The 18,660-nt window shown below is 40.2% G+C and overlaps 1 protein-coding gene across 6 annotated transcripts in view; it reads right to left on the bottom strand.

The window, feature by feature from the left end:
* The window catches only part of DNAH5 (dynein axonemal heavy chain 5), a 235,227-nt gene that overhangs the window by 146,774 nt on the left and 69,793 nt on the right, over positions 1 to 18,660 (bottom strand). For all 6 annotated transcript variants that reach the window (XM_053913932.1, XM_053913940.1, XM_053913931.1 and 3 more), the window contains exons 13-18: positions 17,467 to 17,552; positions 16,693 to 17,014; positions 15,526 to 15,732; positions 9,459 to 9,630; positions 5,607 to 5,752; positions 6 to 171 (exon numbers count right to left, since the gene is read on the bottom strand). In XM_053913932.1, the coding sequence (XP_053769907.1) occupies positions 6 to 171; positions 5,607 to 5,752; positions 9,459 to 9,630; positions 15,526 to 15,732; positions 16,693 to 17,014; positions 17,467 to 17,552 (1,099 nt within the window). The remainder of the gene's footprint in view (positions 1 to 5; positions 172 to 5,606; positions 5,753 to 9,458; positions 9,631 to 15,525; positions 15,733 to 16,692; positions 17,015 to 17,466; positions 17,553 to 18,660) is intronic.

An 18,660-nucleotide genomic window follows, 5' to 3' on the forward strand; every position in this document is an offset into this window, starting at 1 on the left:
CCTACCTGAACTTTCATTTTTGGAATCAGCACCATTCACATTGAATGCCTTCCCATTTTCTTCTTGAGATGGAACTTCCACATCTAGCAACATATTTATTAGCTCATTCACGGCTTCCTCCACTAATGAGCTTTTAAAGTGTAGTATCTGCGCACCATTTACACAAAGGTCCTATAAAAAATGAGCACGGTATCATATTTGTTTATCTAGCTCTTAAGACCACATCAGCAAGGGCAGCAACGCCACAGACCCAGCCTCCAAATGAGATTTGGGCCTCCAGCCATGCTTGGCCACACCCCTCACACTAACCACGACCAGGCATCCTGTAAGGGAACATGTTAAAGACAAACAAGTACAAGATGATTTCACTTATATGTAAAATCTAATAAACAAAATAAACAAACAAAATAGAAACAGATTCATAGACACAGAGAACAAACTGCCAGCTGTCAGAGGGGAGGAGGGTTGGGAAGCTGAGTGAAAAAGGTAAAGGGATTAAGCAAAAAAACAAACTCATAGGCACAGACAGCAGTATGGTGATTACAAGAGGAAAAGGGGAGTTGGGGGGGAGAGAAGCGGGTAAAGGGGGGATCAATGGTGACAGAAAGAGACTTGACTTTGGGTGGTGGGCACACAATACAATATATACTGATGATGTGTTACAGAATTGTACACTTGAAACCTATATAATTTTATTAACCATTGTCACCCCAATAAATTCAATAAAACGTTTTTTAAGAAGTCAAGGGAACCAACTGGAGCAGCATGGATAAACCAAAATTACACTTACTTCTCCAGCAGTGGAGGAAGTAACTCCAAAAGCCATCAGCAGCCTCTCTCTGTCCATGAAGTTTCCTTCCTTTTACGTAAATCTGCTCTAGCTACCCTTCTCTTCCTCATCTTTGCCAACAAGGAATAGGCAACCCTAAGATATTCCCCTCCCCTCCAACTAGATTACACATTTCTCAAGGATGTGATTTAACAAGTATAAACTAATATGATTAGTTTATTATTTAACATGTAAACAAATATCAGTTCTGCAGGATGACAGATGATTGATTGATAGATGGATAGATAGACAGATGACAGACAGAGAGATAGACAGGGACAGATGATGTGATAATGCAGACAGTCAGGGATTTACTGCCTCGTTGGGAAATAAGCCCATGAAGCAACAGACTGTCAGTTGGTCATCAAACCCAGCTCCACTCCAAGTCCCACCATTATTCATCTGGAGACTCCCTAATGTGCTTGTGGACCATCCACTCCAAACATCAGCTTCATGGTTCACTTACCTCCTCATCGCTCATGACCTTCACCTCCACTCCACTGCTACAGGACACATGGCATTTTTATTAATATAGGAACATTCTAATGTGTCCTGAAACTATTAAACTTTTTTCAACATCAAATAAAGTATAAACTTCACTCCCAACTCAGAACTTCACCCAATTACCAAATCTTCATCCCTTGTTCACAGATAATCATGAAAAACAGACAAATGAGACAGTTACAAGAAAGAGGCCAGACCAAGATAGAGCAAAGGACAGAAGAGAGCTAGCACCACCTAATGACAAGTATAGACTCTGGCACCAGACTACTTGGGTTCAAATCCTAGCTCTATGTGATTCTAGGAAATCCTTCTGTGCCTTGATTCTCCAATCTGTAAAATGGTGATAACAGTAGAACCTACATTAGGTTGGGGAGTATTCAAGAATATATGTAAAATATTAAGAACAGTGCCTGGCACAAAGTACGCATTCAGGAAGTGCTTGTAATTATTGTTAATTAGCAAATCATATATAACCACCAGATCTCTGTTTGCTAAGCTTGTTCATCTCATTCCATATAAATTAGCTCCATGTTCTCTGAGAGATCACTAATACTTTTTAAAATCTGCATCTTAAATCCTCTGACTCCACACACTCTGTCCTAATGACATGTTTTTTTTTCACTTCAATCGTTTCGTTGCCAATATCCTCTACTCCATCACTCTGTCAGCCTTCTGCTGCCCCCCCGCAGGAGAAGTCCAACCCCAGTGAACCAGGCGACCCACCTTCTCCACCTGCACAGGTCATGCAATGCAGATGGTCGGCACTGGAAAGTCACGGGCCCCAAACTCAGTCGGGCTGCCAATGCTTCCCAGGAATCATCTACGTGACTCCTACCCATTCCTCTACCAGGCCCTGTAACTGCTCTGTCCTCGAATCTTTACACCATCTTCCCCCATCAGAGTCAGCTAGTGGCCTTGATTTCCACAGCACAAATCAAACGGAGGCTATGACATGGGGCTCACCCAACTCCCTGACATCATGACTTCACCCAGAAGACAACAGGCTTCCACCATTAACCCCTTTTCCTCCTTTTTTCAGTTAATGCAATGCTTCGTGCTTCTACTTAAAATAATCTCACAACCTGAGTTATAAACCAGAGTCTCTGTTTTCCCAGAAACCATGCTTACCAACCATTCCCTTTCTCCCTCCCCACTTGGACTTCCCCCTCAGCACATGAACATGCTCAGTGAACCTCAACTCAACATCTTCCTCTAGCTACCATAGCAATAGGCCTCAGGACCTTTGCACTTGCTGTTCCCTCTTCCTGGAATGTTCTTCCCCTGGTTTGCTCACTCCCTGTATAATCACAGATCATTCCTGAACATTGACATAAAATCACAGCCCTCTGTCAAGTAATCCCTTTCCCCATTACCCTCTTAATTTTTCTCCATTGAACTAGCCTCACACGTTTGTTTGTTGGCTTTTTGGTGCATTTTTCTGTATCCTCCACTAGAAAGTAGGCTCCATGAAGGCAGGGGTTTCATCTGTTTTGTTCATTGCTGTCTCCAGCAGTGGTTTGCATAGGAGGAGTTCCACAAAAACAACTGAAAGAATAAATGACTTATAAAAAACAAACAAATTCAGCCCTGGCTGGTGTGTCTCAGTGGATTGAGTGCCAGCCTATGAACCAAAGGGTTGCTGGATCAATTCCCAGTCAGGGCACATGCCTGGGTTTCAGGCTAGGTCCCCAGTAGGAGGCATATAAGAGGCATTGATGTTTCTCTCCCTTTCTTGCTCCCTCTCTTACCCTCTCTCTAAAAATAAATAAATAAAATCCTTTTAAAAAATAAAATAAACAAATGCAAGGAAAATCATTCTTTTATAATGGCAATCATTCGTTTATGTTGATAATTATTTATTTTGGTAATAAAAAATGCAAATTAACCTTAGGTTCTCTGATTTTGCTACTTAAACTAAAATGTTTAAATTATAACATTTATAATTAATTTTTATAATTTATTATAATGTATTTATATTTTCTTTATAATAAATATATTATCTAATTTATTTGTTACAATAAAAATTTTATTATAATTATAATAAAATGTGTTTGTTGGAAGATAGTGCAATTGATACTATCACATTGCTGATGGAATTATAAATCGATACTCTTCTTTTGAAAAGCAATTTGGCTACAAATATTAAGAGCCATTAAATGAAGCTACATTTTTTGATGTGGTAATCTTACTTTAGAGGTAGAAATCATTTTAAAGGGGAAAAGGGTGTGAGGCATTTAGATATATTCATTGCAGCTGTTGGCAAAACATCAAAACTTCTGGAAGTCATATAAATGTCCAGTAACAAGGAACTAGCAAGTACATTCAAGTCCATCAACTCAACAGAATATTCTGAAAGCATCATTAAAATGGTAGCTATGAGAACCATATAGCAACATGAAAAATATTTTGTGAAGAAATGTTAAGTGAGAGGGGAAAAAAGTTTGAAACCTGTGTGGATAGTAGGGATCACAATCTTCTTAAGAGGCACATAAATAGGCATTCACCCAACACAGTGCCCTAACGACCGGAGTGGCTCCCTGTCCCTAGGCTGCTTGTGCAAACAGTGTGGTTTGAGCTAACCATCTGCCTGCCTTCTAGGATTCTGCAGTTTGGGTCCATGTTAGGCAGAGGTGCCTATGTGACCAAACCCAATAATAACCTTGGCAAGTGAGCCTCTAATGGGCTTCCCTGGGCAGACACATTGCATACATGTTGCTGCATTTTTGTTGCCGGGGGGAGAGTGAGCTCTGTGTGGCCTCTCATGAGAGGGAGAAAACATAAGGAAGCCTGAACACACACTCCTCCGAACGCCTGTCTCTTCCCTTTCGGCATGATCATGCATCCTCTCTGCAGCACGGACACAGGCCTTCGCCTTGAGTGCAGCTTGACTCTGAGTCCCACGAGCCCTTCCAGTGGGATCATTCTGGGGACTCCTGAGGTACCATGTTAAAATCGTCATTGATTTTAAAGATGTTCTGATAATCAGGATGCCCATCAGGAACATTGTAAATGACATGAAAGTGACATTCCTAAGGGGACACTTCACAGAGCACCACTGCCAGAATCTTAACCTGCGTGCTGGGGAGAAAGTGTCCCATTTGCAAATGCGTCTGAGGAATACTGGGTTAAAGAACACTAAATGGGCTCTTTTCCAGGGGACTTTCTGAAGGCCTTATCTTCTAATTCAATTATTTTTATTATGATCTTCCCCTAAAATGTGGAAAAGTTGAACTAAGTATAAAAATCATAGGTTTAGAGTTCTTAAAATTCTAAAAAATCAAAAACAAATGTATAAATTTTGTACAAACAAATAAGAAACTAATAAAATTCAGGTAAACAATGTTAAGTTTACTACAAGATTCATGGAGTATTCTGCAGAAATGCTAGGCTGGATTTTTTTTTTTTTTATTGTTTTATTTGTTTTTCAACTACACTTATCTCCATTTTCCCCCCTCCACTCCCCTCCCTCCCACCCCCACCTCCCACCCTCAATCCTTCCTCCTTTGTCTTTGTCCATGAGTCCTTTATACATATTCCCTGACTATCAAGGGTGGATGGTAACAGTGGAATTGTATAGATGTGGGTTAAATTTTACATGCAAAACCTAAACAGTACTTCTGGTTCAATACTGCTAAGGAAAGGAAGGCCTGCTTACATAAAAAGGTTTTAAAAACTATCCGAACGCATGTAGGCTTGGCTTGTTAGTTGAGACTGTTCAGATCCACGATTAACCAAAACGAAGGCCTTATTTAATATGTTAAAGTGTAAAGAATCTGTACGGGCAAAGCAAAGCACAGTGCACCCTGGACAGTTTGGACACCCTCTCCACCTCTCCCAGGTCTCCACGCAGTGGCTCCAGGACCCTGTGCTACAGAACACCAGTTTGGGAACGCTGCCCTACAGAGAAGAGAAGAAATCCTGTCCAGAAGCGGTTTAAATCAGTTGCTTTATTAATTAACCCTAGCTTCCTAAATGCTCTTCGGCTAAATAGCTCTATTCTTCAAAATATAAAGAAAAAATGAGACATGTGTTCCACAGTCATTTCCTTCCTACTAATCTAAAATGATTTGTTCCTTGCGCCTAAGTGACTCCCTACCTTCATTCCTCTTCATTTGCAAATTATGTTCAGAAGACTCCATGTCTGAATAACAACCATCACTGACCAATCACAGGTAGAGAAAAAAAATGTAATTCAAGCTTCAAAAAATGCCCTTTACAGAAAAATGAATCACAAAATGTTTACAATTAATGAAAACATTAATGTTCTAATGACCTTTGTCATTTGGAGAAACTCGTCGCAGGTAAGCGGCTCCTCCTGGGGAAGCTGACAAAGTGGCGTGCTGCTCATCTCTTCCAGAACGGCGTCGATGCGGAACTCGATCAGATCATTGACCCTGTCCACCAGCAATTCCAGATCCTCTTTGGAAAAAACAGAAGTGAATAAAAAAGATTAAGCGTTTTGTTGTTGTTGTCATTCTTCAATCAACACTCGATTAAACTGCAGCAGTAAAACCAGGATAAAGTCACTCCATTCCACAGTGTCAGGCCTGGTTTTCTCAGGCTATTCTTTCTTTGCCCAGTTTCCCAGTTTTCTCAGCCTGCCTTATTCCAACTCAGACAGGAAGATTGGGCTCAAACGCATCTCCCCGAGGGGGCATCCTGTGACCTGCACATACTCGAGCAGCCCTCCCCTCCCGAGCATCCTTCCATTCCCACCTCTATACACTACATGGCCTCCTCTGGAACGCAGACTTTTCATTCCTCGCATCTTCAACACTTAGCCCAATGCCTGTTCCACAGGAGGTATTCCACAGATCCTACTGAAATGCAACTCTTCCCATGTTTCTTTTGCTGTTGTTATCATAAGGTACATTTTTGTAAGCTGTGGCAAAGTAATATTGAAATACTGAACACTAAGTTCTATGGACAGAAAGTCCAATTCTGATGGAAATTAACAACTTAATTTCCAAAGTAGAAATGATGGTTAATGGATTGCCATCTATGAAGTAAATACATTTTTCAACTCTTATCATAGAGTTAACCCTCTTTTTTTTTTTTACTTATACTACTGTCTTCTAGGAAATTAAGTTAAAATTGAATACAGAAAAATCCATGTTATATACTCATGATACATCAGAGATGTAAACACTTCCTTAAATAAATACCTTTACTTCCTAAAGAATAAAGCCCTAAAAGTTCCAATCATTTCTAAGCTAATTATTAAAGAGGCTACTCAAGACACCAAATAGTTCTGCCTGGTAAGCTTACTCATTACTAAAAGAGAGCCAACACTTTTATTTAAATGTATGTGTGCTCAGTAAAATTCCTTACTATTTCTGATTCTTCGAGCTTCCTCAAGGGCATCTGAGGTAAGCTGATGTCTTTGAAGAATGCATCTTCAAGGACATGTATGACCACCCCTCAAAGGATGTCTACATCCTAATCCCCCACAAATGTTACAAAGGGGACCTTGCATATGTGATCAAGTTAAGGATCTTGAGATATGGAGATTGTCCTGATTATCCAGGTGAGGCCACAGGAGTCATAAGAATATTAATAAGCAGAAGGCAGGAGAGTCGGGGTCAGAAGACAATGTGACTATGAAAGTGGAGACACAGGGAGAAAGAGACTTGAAGATACTAAGCTGCTGGCTTTGAAGATGGAGTGACTGGCAGCCAAAAAATGCTCTTAAATGAATGATACAAATAACCACCTATAAAGAGAAGGACTGGCTCACTAAGCAACATAAAAATCCAACTGTTGTTGAGTTCAACACAGTGTGCCTCCCAAAGAAACTCAATCTTGCTTTAACCTCGCTTTCTTAATTTAAATTACAAAAAAGAAACAGAAGCTGCGAATTAACAAGAGTTTCTTTAGAAACTAGCTCCTTGTCTCCAGGAGGTAGGAATAAAACACTCTAATAAAATATCCAAATTGTTAATGCTCTAATCCTGATTTCTCTAAGGAGAATATTACTAAAGTCCACTTTGGTAGCCTGTCTTCATATGGTTGTGATAACTCCTATTATGAAGTTTTCATGCCATTTATAAATGCCTCCTAGAATTTCAGCCAATTTCCTCTTGTTCTCCGTCTTGGGAAGATATATTTTAGAAAGAATAATGGTTTAAAGGCAAAAAAACTGGGTTCTAAGCTCATCTTTACTACATACATCCATTAACATTAGAAGTCATTTCGCACCTTTGGATCACAGTTTTCCAATTTTAAATTGAAGGTCTTATTTAAGATTTCAACTTTCTGCTTCTATAATGCAGGAGTTGTCTGATCATTTATTTAATATTGTTCAACCTTCAAATTATAATGAGACTATAACACTTCTTAATAATATCGTAAGGCCTCTTTACAATTTGTCTTTGAATCTAGTTCTCAACTTCCTAAGCAAGACAAGACGGCAGGAGGGTTCAACCATTAATTCCTCTCTCCCATCCCAGCACCTCTCGGTTATTCTTTAGCACACAGCACCTGGTAAAATAAATAGCTGGACCCTTGTGAGCTCTAAGTGATTTGGAAGGTAAAATGAAAAACTACTAATCAGAAAAGCTCCTGACAATACAAGCTATAAATAGACTCAGTACTACTTCAGCAGCCACCTATGTGAGTGAGAGGGAGAATATAAAAGGAGCCACCACAGGAGGGCATCTAGAAGAGACACCCAGAAAGGGTGACTCAGAAATGAGGTGATGGGATCAACAGGTAGGAAAGGGGTGAGGAGAGAAAAGAAACCGAAAGAGAATGGCTATATAAAAGTATGGCAATCGTGAATTCATAAATGTATGGGTGTCTAGTATGCACCTAACTGAAAGTAATTCAAAAGTATAAAAAATGAAAAAACAGCCCTGGCTGGCGTAGCTCAGTGGATTGAGTGCTGGCCTGTGAACTAAAGGGTTGCCAGTTCAATTCCCATTTGGGCACACGCCTGGGTTGTGGGCCAGGTCCCCAGTGGGGGGTGCATGAGAAGCAACCACACATTAATGTTTCTCTCCCTCTCTTTCTCCCTCCTTTCCCCTCTTTCTAAAAATAAATAAATAAAATCTTTTTTCAAAATAGCTACAACCTACATTTAAAAAAAAAAGAAAGGAAGAAAAAACAGCCTGATTTTCACATCCTCTGTGGTCACTTTGGGGCAAAAGATGGAACTGCACTTAACCATTAGAAAACATCAAAAGATAGTCTCTGGTCCCAACTGTAAAACACAAGAGGCTGCAGGAAGAAGTGACCCCATGTGGTAGAACAGTCTAGTGAGCTCCTGGGAGTGAAATTTACTCTGGGCTACAAAACATGGGGGGAGCTCGGCCATGAAGAGAAGGTGGAGGACACTGGGTAGGTGAGGAGAAGGCAGCATCTCTGTCTTCCTGTAATCCCCACCCCTGATACCACGTCCCAAACTGTGTTCCACTGCCCACCACGGAAGGTCTATAAGGTGTTAATATGTTCTCCTACAAGACAGTTGAGGAATTCTGGGAAATGCCACCAAACAATCCTCTTTTGGAGACCACTGGACAATGGCATAGTAAAGGCTATAAGAAGCCCAGAAGAGAAGAAGCCTGCCTGACTTTTTTAACCCGAATCTCCCAGACTTATCTGAGCCCAGATCCCTTCTTTGCAGGCTGTACACATTCTGGGAAACTGGATTTTAAGAAACATACCACTTGACACACACACACACACACACAAAATTTTCAGGGCATTATAGCATTATGCCCTCATTAAGAAAAAATGTTTGCATAAACTTTTCCCATACATCCTGTTGTTCAGCACGCTACTCTGTCCAAATGTCCATATTTTTCAAACTGGGGCCTGAAAATACACTACTCCATTAACATAAAAAGCTGAATGACTCTAAAGAGCCTTTAAATTCTAATGTCCAACAATAAGTATACTTTAAAATGTAGTTAATCTCTGGGAATAGAATCAAATAGTGAATAAATATACTTTCCAGGAAATTAATGAATTCATATATTTTGGTAAAATTCCTTAAGGAACGGCTTAAAAATAACACTCCCATTTCACGATTTATATCACAACAGTATCTGTAAGAAATTATACAACAGACATTAAGAATTCAGCCTTTCAAACTGAGAAATAATAACTGCTTGGACAGACTTACTGATCTTTGCAAAAACGTTTTTCAAGTACATCTCAATATTCAGTGACGTCCAGGTCAGTGAAGCCAGGCCAGGTTGGAGGGCTTCATCCACCTTAGCCAAATGAGGGCCCATCAGTTGCTCTATGGTGGGAGGCATTTTTGACTTCACCCTCTGATATTCAGCCAGCATCAACTGCAATAAAATAGGATTTAAATAATCAATTAATATCTCATATTAATATGTTAATATCACTTTTTTAATCCAATAGGATGACTTTTATTCAGGGTAGAGTTTCAGGGCTCCAACAGCAGCCTAGCAGGAAGAGGGCCAAAACAAAATAAAAATAGAACAGAAGACAAGAAACCTCTCCATAAATACACATTCCTAATCTGATAAAACACAACTGAGGAGGCAACGAGAAGAATTTAAGAGTAAAAGTTTCCTTCCCCTTACCCAGGCCAAAAGGGGAGAAAATTTTGAGGCCAAGCAACTTTTCTAAAACAGGTTAACTCATGTTACCAGTGCCTTAACCTGTGTATCACTAGGCTCATTCATTCAACTCTGTGTGCTTGTACCACATGCTTCCTGCCCCTCTGAGCACTTCCTGTGGACCATACTTATTACCCAGAGTGTCAGGGTCACCAGAGGTCTGCCCCAGCCCATTGCTGGAATTGTAGGCAAGTGCTGATGCAAGACCCAAAGCATACAAGGAGTCGAGAGTCAGTGTTGATATTATCAAGTGTCATAGCCTAAAGTATCATCCATATACCAAAGACAACCAACATTTTTTTCATTAAATTTATTGGGGTGATATTGGTTAATTAAAAATTTATAAAATTTATATCTCCAGCCCAGACCTTACTCCTGAAGTCTAGATTCATACATGGCAAGAGCTTGCTCAATACCTCCACATGAAAATAAAGCAGAGGTTTTAAACTCAATATGTTCAAAACTTCCCCCAAACCTTCCCTGCCCACAGCATTCTCAATCTCAACTGATGGCAACGCCACTCTTGGCAATGAGTGACCCTGTAAGCAATCAGTGTTCTCCAAAGCATGGTTTGCCAATTATCTGAGAAGGATCTGGGAACTTTTTTAGAAATAAAAATATTTAATCTGAAATTCTTAAATAAAAAATAATTGTTTTAACCAAGAGCAGGCTATGAATGAAATCAAGCTACAAATCGAAAGGGTACTAACTGGACGAGAAGTCTTGGTGTGGGTGGGTCCCTACCCCGCCACAGGAAGATATTCGGGACCAAAGGCACAGGGGATTAGGCAAGGCATGGCCTCCCTGGAGAGATAATGAAACCTTTTCCACTAGGGGAGACATCAAGCAGGAACCTCTTAGTGTTAACAAAGGTTGGATTTTAACAAGGGAAATAATGCTTTCCCTCAGGTGAGCAGCCTGAAGTAACCCATGATAAACAGTAAGCAACCCGTAGCCATCAAAAACTTCTGGTATTGTCAGCGAGGTGAAAGACTTTCAACGTAAAGGTAACAGAATTGGCAAATTGATTATATTCATAATGCCACTTTGCCCGGGTACTAGGATTTACCTCCCAGGAACAATAAGTTAGATCAAGAAGCCTATTCCAACAAGAACCTACTACACATGCAATATAAACAATGATCAAATTGTTATTAAACAAAATTCCATTTCTCCACCAGTCCAGTTCTCAGGCCAAAACTCAGAATCATCCTCACCTCCTCTCTTTCTCTCACACCAACATGCAATCCATCAGGATATCTTGTTTGCTCCATATCCAAAAACGATCCTACATCTGACTTGCTTACCACTGCCACCACCATCGACTCCCACCTAAATTATTTTAATAGTCTATCATTGCCTCCCTGCTTCCACGCACACCCCCTACAGTCTATGACCAATTTAGCAGCTTCAAGAGAGACCCTTTCAAAATATATGTTGGATCATACCACTCCTCAGCTTACATGCCCACATTGCTTCCCATCTCATTCAGGACCACAAGTTCTTATGTCAGTCTGCAAAAAGGTACCCAGTCTGGACTCTATTACTTCTGTTTTCACTTCCAATCCCTCCTTTCCTCTCTTACCTGCTTCTTCCCTAATGACTTCCTTAGCCTTAGGGCCTTTACATCTCCTTCAAATAATTATTCAAGTGCCACTTTCTCAATTAGGCCTATCCTGGCTACCTATTTAAGATGGTAAACCATCATCAAAAACCACCTTTTTGCCCTATTTTTTCCATAACATCTATCACTTTTCTAATAGACTATATTAATTTACCTATTAATAATGTTCACTATTTATTTTCTGTCACAAACATAAGTTCCATAGGGACAAGAATTTTGTCTACTTTGTCTAGTGTGTGTGAAACATTACCTGGCAAATAAGAGATGATCAATCATATATCTCTAGTTAATTAATTAGTTCTCATCAAAAGAAGAATTTGTGATCAGAAACTCATGGTTTCTGGTGCTCCACTGAAATTTACCTGTTGTTAATACTGACCTGTACCAGTAATTTGTTCATGTTATCATTTTTAAATAAAGATAATAGTACTTACAGCCTACCTTTTATCGTAATGTTAATATCAACAATTAATTATAAGAAAGTAACTTGAATGTACTTGTTAAATATGATTGTTTTTAAGTTCATGTTTTTAATGTATATATTTGTGTGACTTTGTCATTAAATTACTGTTTCCCAAAGTGTTTTCCCTGAAATACGAACCCCAGAGATTCCATAAGAAAAATGATCTCTGGATGGACAAGTTTGGAAAATGCTATATATTTGGTTGACCAAAAAGTTCGTTTGGTTTTTTTCCCTAAGATGCCTCTAGCAGCACTTAGTTGTCTTTAACTTCATTTGAAATAATTTTGTTGTGATGGTATTATGACAGTTGGCATATCAGCATGCATGTAAAAAAATCAAAATTTGTGAACTTTGATGTAGACATTTTAATTTTAAAGATGGAAGAAAATATGTAACATTTTCAGCATATTATGCTTTATGATTTCAAGAAAAGTAAAAACACAACTGAAACGCAAAAAGAGATTTGTGCAGTGTGTGGAGAAGGTGCTGTGACTGATGCAACATGTCAAAAGTGGTGGCGAAGTTTCGTGCTGGAGATTTCTCACTGGGCAACGTTCCACGGTCGGGCAGAGCAGTTGAAGTTGACAGCGATCAAATTGAGACATTAATTGAGAACATAGGAGATAGCTGACACACTCAAAATATCCAAATCAATCAAGTTATTGGTAAAAGTGAAAGTGTATCTTTTATTTCACAGAAAAAAACATACGGACTTCTGGGGCAACCCAATACAATACGTCCCCTTTTTGACAGTCAACTAGTATTAATGACTCTGGCAAAACTGTAAGTAAACAAAATGCCCAGTGAAATTTGTGAATGTCATTAAACCCAACATTTACCAAACGGGCCACATAATCCTTTTTTCATATAACACTTTTCCATAATTTCTATGTATCTTTTCAATTTCCAGAAAAGCCACTTTTGAAATTTCCTGAAGCTTTTCTCCACTGCTTCCTTTTTTCACTGTCCATCACTTATTCTATTAGGGAAGCAATTCTTACAATCATCCTTCTGTGTCCTACCCTAATCCTTTAAGCCCACGAAGTATTACTCATTAGTTTTATAAATGAGAGACTGAGGCTTAGGAGGGTAAGGGCATTTTCCCAAAGATAATCATTTGAATTCAGATCAGATTGGCTTCAGAATCTGTACCTGTAACTATTAGTATATACTGGCTCATCTCTTTCTACTTCCAACTGCCTTTCAAGGAATAGAGGAAGAAAACAAGCTCTCCGCTTCTTTGGCATATCTGTGAAGTCTGAAAACTCTGTTACATATTCAGCACAATGACTCTGCAACCCCTGAGATGGTCCCCCAAATCTGCCAATAGAGCTGCTCTTCCCAGCCACTCATGTTGGGTAGAAACCTTTAACTCTTTCAACCTCCAAGATACAATAAATGCCAACCAGATGATAATTTACTTGCTCGAACTGTCATTTTCAACTGTGGTAGTTTTAAAACATTCTATGAGCCTGCTCTCCTCTGCTCTCCGCATGGGATGGGGAGTCTGTGTCCCCTCTCCTTGAATCTGGGTGGGCTAATGGACCCCTAGAGAGCACAACAGAAGTGATGCTATGAAACGCTGAGGCTGTCATAAAGGCCATACAGCTTCCTCCTTGTTCACTGTTATCACCCACTCTTAGAACCCCGAGTTGCCATATGAGAAATTCCACTACCCTGAGGACTCCATACCAGAAAGTCACACACAGATGCTCCAGTCCTTAATCCCAGCTAAGCAAAGCTTCCAGCCATGCCCACCAAAGGACCAGACATGAGAATGAGGCCATCTTGGACCTTGGAGATCAAACATCTGCCAGCTGAACAAAACCGCAGTCAATGCTTAGGGGAATCACCTAGCCAAGCCTTGCTTAAACGCTTTACCCACAAAACCATGAGACATAATACAATGACTGTTTTAGGCCACTACATTATGGGGGGTTTTGCTACATGGTACAGATTACTGAAACAATTTTATGGACCAAATTATCATCAGTAATTTTATATTCTTAAAAACTATTATCTTAGTAAAATATACTATTTTCTTGGTAAATATGTAGTTTCACTAAGTGATAGTCCTAACATACAAAAAAAGTCTAAAGGGGAATCCCAACATGCTTACCAGTATGTGAAGAGTCCACATTTCAGGAATGTTTGCCCTTTGCCAGTATTAACATTTTAATTTAACATGGAGGAGTAGGAAAACAGCAAACTCCAAGTCTGGGTTCTGGTCCCACTTCTGCAACTTATTAGCTATGAGATTGCTATCATTTAACTTTTCCGAGACACAGTTTTGTCATCTATAAAAGACTATTGCAGTATTTTATTCTTACCTAACACAGCTGTGGAAAATATTTAACGGAATAATAACCATGAAAATGGTTTAAAATATAAAGCATTATGCAAATGCATGGACTTATGGGCCTTATCCTATCACAGTAACCACTATATCAACGGTTCATGTTCTCAAACTTCATGGCTGCATCTCTGACCTCATCTCAATTGTCCTCTTGGCACCACTTGTCACTGCTGACCAGTCCTTCCCTCAGGACGCTTTTCTTACCTTTGGCTTCTCGGACACTCAGTTTCCTCCCACCTCAAAGGCCAACCCTTAATTCTCCTGGCATACTTGACCTCTTCTATCAGATCTATTAATACTGGAGCTCATCAGGGCTTGGTCTAGGCCTTCTGCTTTTCTTTATCTACACCTTGGAGATCCCACAGGACAGTAACTTTAAATAGCAACTACATCCCGATGACTCTCAAATGCACATCTTCAGCTTTGACTTCTGCGATCAACTCCAGACTTACACATCTATCTGCATGGATAACACGTCCACTTTGATCTCTAAAAATGAGTTTATACTTAAGATGGGAACAACTGATTCCCTCCTGTCCCCCAAAATGAACTAGTTCCAGGCTTTGCCATCTCTGCAAGAGAAACGTCCCTTCAGGGTCGATGCACGTTGCTGGGCTGGTTGTGCAGGACATAACCTACGCTGTGACATGTGGCGGCCATACTTTGAGTAAATCCCTGGAGTTGCTCACACCAAAAACAAAGGAATCATCCTTGAGTTCTCTCATAACCTGCCTAGTGACATAATTCTCAAATTCACTGATCTTGAACTTGGCTAACATCCTAGTTCAAGCCACTATCATCTCCATCCTGAACCAGTGCAACAGCCTTCAAAGTCGCTTCACTTCAACATGCATATTATCATAAAATCTATTCTTCAACCAGAGGTAGGAATGATTCCTAGTGTACAAGGCATTTTTTCTCCTGCTCCAATTCCTCCCGTGGCTCCGTGGTGCACTCAGACCCATAACCTTGGTTTACAAGATCTGTCATGACCCAGCCTTGCCAACTCTACCGCCTCAGTCCATGGCGCTCGCCCCTCAGTTGCTCCACTCCAGTTATCCTGGGCACCTTCTAGTCCTCACGGTGACACACTGCCATTTTTTTTTCATGCAACCTGGGGCTAGCCAGGACGAGGCAAAAATAAAAGCACTATACCTTCATGTTACTGAAGTTCTTTTTGTACATATCCCGTTTCTGGAAAAGGGCAGCTGCAAGTGGTGACACTTCCAGACCCATCTGTGACATGCACTCTGTTTCTCTAAATAAAGTTACTATCTGAGGGTCAAAGTTTACAAACAAGTGTCCTGTGCCTGGAGCCTTCACCAATAAAGAAGCCTCGAGTCCTATGTGAATTTCTTCAATCTGTGAGAAGAGATCAACATCATCATATTAGAAATTTCCATGCATACACAGGGTATCTAGCTTGGCCATTCCTGGGACTGAGGACCATTAGTGTTATTCCATGGAGCTGAGCTGCTCAAATTAAGGACAGTGGGGCCACTAACTCTTAAGTTCACTTCAGGAAAGGGCCTTCAAGTTCTCGGTGCTGATGCCGCACAGTCAGTTCCACAGAACGCTTCGGTCGTGACTCTCTCACACCGACATGTAAGTGAACACTGAAATTAGTGGTGGCTTCTCAAATGCCATTTAGCTCCCTGATGACTTCAGGCCTACTCAGTTATTTTTCCTAATGAAAGTATCATAAGGCCTGCTAAACTCAGTTTTCAGGTATCTGGAAAAGCAATGAATACCACTATGGAGACATCTCTGTATTGGTTCAGACACCAAAAGGTGAACCAGGCAAATGAGAAACCACTTAAGAGGCATGGAAAGGCTGAATTTTATCCTCCAAAATACACACACAAAGAAAAAATTCTTGCCAACCTACAAAGAATGGTAGTGTTTGAAATGTAATTTGATTAACCTGGCATAGCCAAAGAAAACTTAAGACTTTGTTTAACAGACATATCAGTGTCCATTGACACATTAAGAAACTGAATGGAAAAAAAAAGAAAGAAAGAAAAATCCTAGTCAACCAGGTAAAGGAACCAATAAACAGGACCTTCTCCCTTATGAGTTTCTAAATTAAATAAAAATGAGTTTCTTACCTGGCTATGATTTTTTTCAAAATTAATCATTATTTTTCTTCATGGACATATTACATTCTTCGACTGATTACCTACCTACAGTCAACCAAACCTGTCTTATAAAACACCTGTAAAGAAAACTTTCTACAAAAATAGAACCGTTCAGTGCCAGCAGAGGGTGTCCCATCGATTGACAATGGAGGTGTCTTTGAAGAACACGCATGTACAGACTTACTTGTTGAAGCCATGCCCTGTGGTAGAGAATCTCAAACTCCAAGAGGACCTTGGCCACCCTGTTGTAGCTACAAATCACAGGTTTGGCCTCCGGCGTCTGTAGCACAGTTGGGTGCTGCTGGAAAAGCTGCATTGGTTGCTGAATCCTGTGGAAGAGCTGACGGGCCCACAAAATCTTCCCGGCAATGGGAGGCTGGTCCCGGGCCAAAGGAGGATTGCATTTCTGCTTTGTATACAGCTTTGCGATTGCATCAATGTCAGCCCCATAGTTTTCCAGGATACGCCGGTATTTGTCGTCAATGCCAAGGGTGGGTATGTTCAATCTTATTTTTTAAAAAGTGAAAAGCTTTAATTAATGAGACGATATCTAGAAATCTCCTTTATTAAGGCATTTTATAACATACACTAACAGAAGAAAGTTATTTGGCTAATTTTAAAAATCAAAGTAGTATCAATCCATCATATCTCAATAAAGTGATTTTTAAAATAAAGTATCAATCCTTAAAATCTAGGAAAAACTAGATAGACCTTTTCTGAATTATTGAACATCAAGTAATACAATGATAGGCAGTCATAGGTACTTCAAAGCTGAGAAGAAAAAACTCTTATCCTCTGAAGAACTTGAAAACTGTGCCCTGTTGTCCAGAATGTCAAGAGACTTTCTCTCCAGTAGAATATGAAATAATAATACTGATAATAATACTGTAAGGTAAACTATGTTCATATTATCCCAACTTTAGAAAAGAGAACTTAGAAAACTATTCTCAATTTTTACCTTTCAAATCTCTTTAACATACTTAGGGCTTGATTTGTGTTACGAATCTTTTCAAACGTAGCGTCCATGAACTTCTGCAACTGATTCTAAAACAGAGTAAGTCCTGATTATGAACAATGAATTAGCACTGGGAAAAGTCCTATTTACCATAGAGATAAAAGAGCTTCCCCTTTTCTACAAACACATATGATACAGGACAGAATATAACTGAGAACTTAATACTCACCTGAGCTTGACAGAAAGATAAATGCCCAGAAGCCAAAACAAAGAGGGGCCCGAGAGCCAGTCACAGGAGTTGGCCTGTGGCAGAGCCGGGGGTCGCCACTGAGGCTCTACCACAGTGTGGGTGGAGAAGCTGTGGGGTCCCAACACCCTCAGCAGATCCCTGCTGAAAGTCAGCCCTCTTGAAGTGCTGGCCAGCCCATGCAGGAGGGTTAGGCTATCTGTAGGCTGGGGAAAGTGGGGTGTCAGGGGTGGTAGCCATCTGGCCAGAGCTGTGAATGGATAAAAACAAGCCCTTTACTTTCCCTACAAGAGCTGGATAAGTATCTTCTGCTTCGCAGGACACGGGTCTGTCTCTTTCACTGCCGCTCACCTACCACTGTACTGCAAAGGCAGCCGAGGACAACCAGTAAACAACCAGGCCACGCAGGATTTGGCCCCCGGCACAGTTTACTGACCCCTGTCCTAGAGCAGTTGAAATCCTAAGCCTGTGCCACACCTGGATGAGGGGTCTGAGTTTACTCAGGAGACACATAACAGCTGTCTGGGTTGGCAGAACCCCTGGGGTCCTGGCGAAGGCATGCAAAACCACTCTATAGAAACACTCCCATAGCCCAGAGCCACAAGATACGGCAGGAGAAGATAAATAGGTATCTCCCAAGAAGATAAGTTCAAAAAGAACGGCCTAAATAGCAATTTCTTAGAGCCCTCAAGTCTATTTCCCATAATGAGTTTCATAATGGCTTGTCCCAAGAACCCCACACATCTCACATCATTGTACCAATCTGTCCAAAACTAAAACATAAAAACAACAGCACCAAAAAAATGCAGCATGTGGTTTATTCCTTGTTGATTTTAATATTTAGCACAGAGTTGTCATTAAAATCTAAATTGAGTTAAATAAAAGACAAAAATTATTTCATTATTTTCTATTCTGTGCTTCAAGGGAACGTTCCAATTAATTCTTTTTTT

Source organism: Desmodus rotundus, chromosome 1 (assembly GCF_022682495.2).
Source record: "Desmodus rotundus isolate HL8 chromosome 1, HLdesRot8A.1, whole genome shotgun sequence".
In the NCBI taxonomy this organism is placed as follows: Eukaryota; Metazoa; Chordata; class Mammalia; order Chiroptera; family Phyllostomidae; genus Desmodus; species Desmodus rotundus.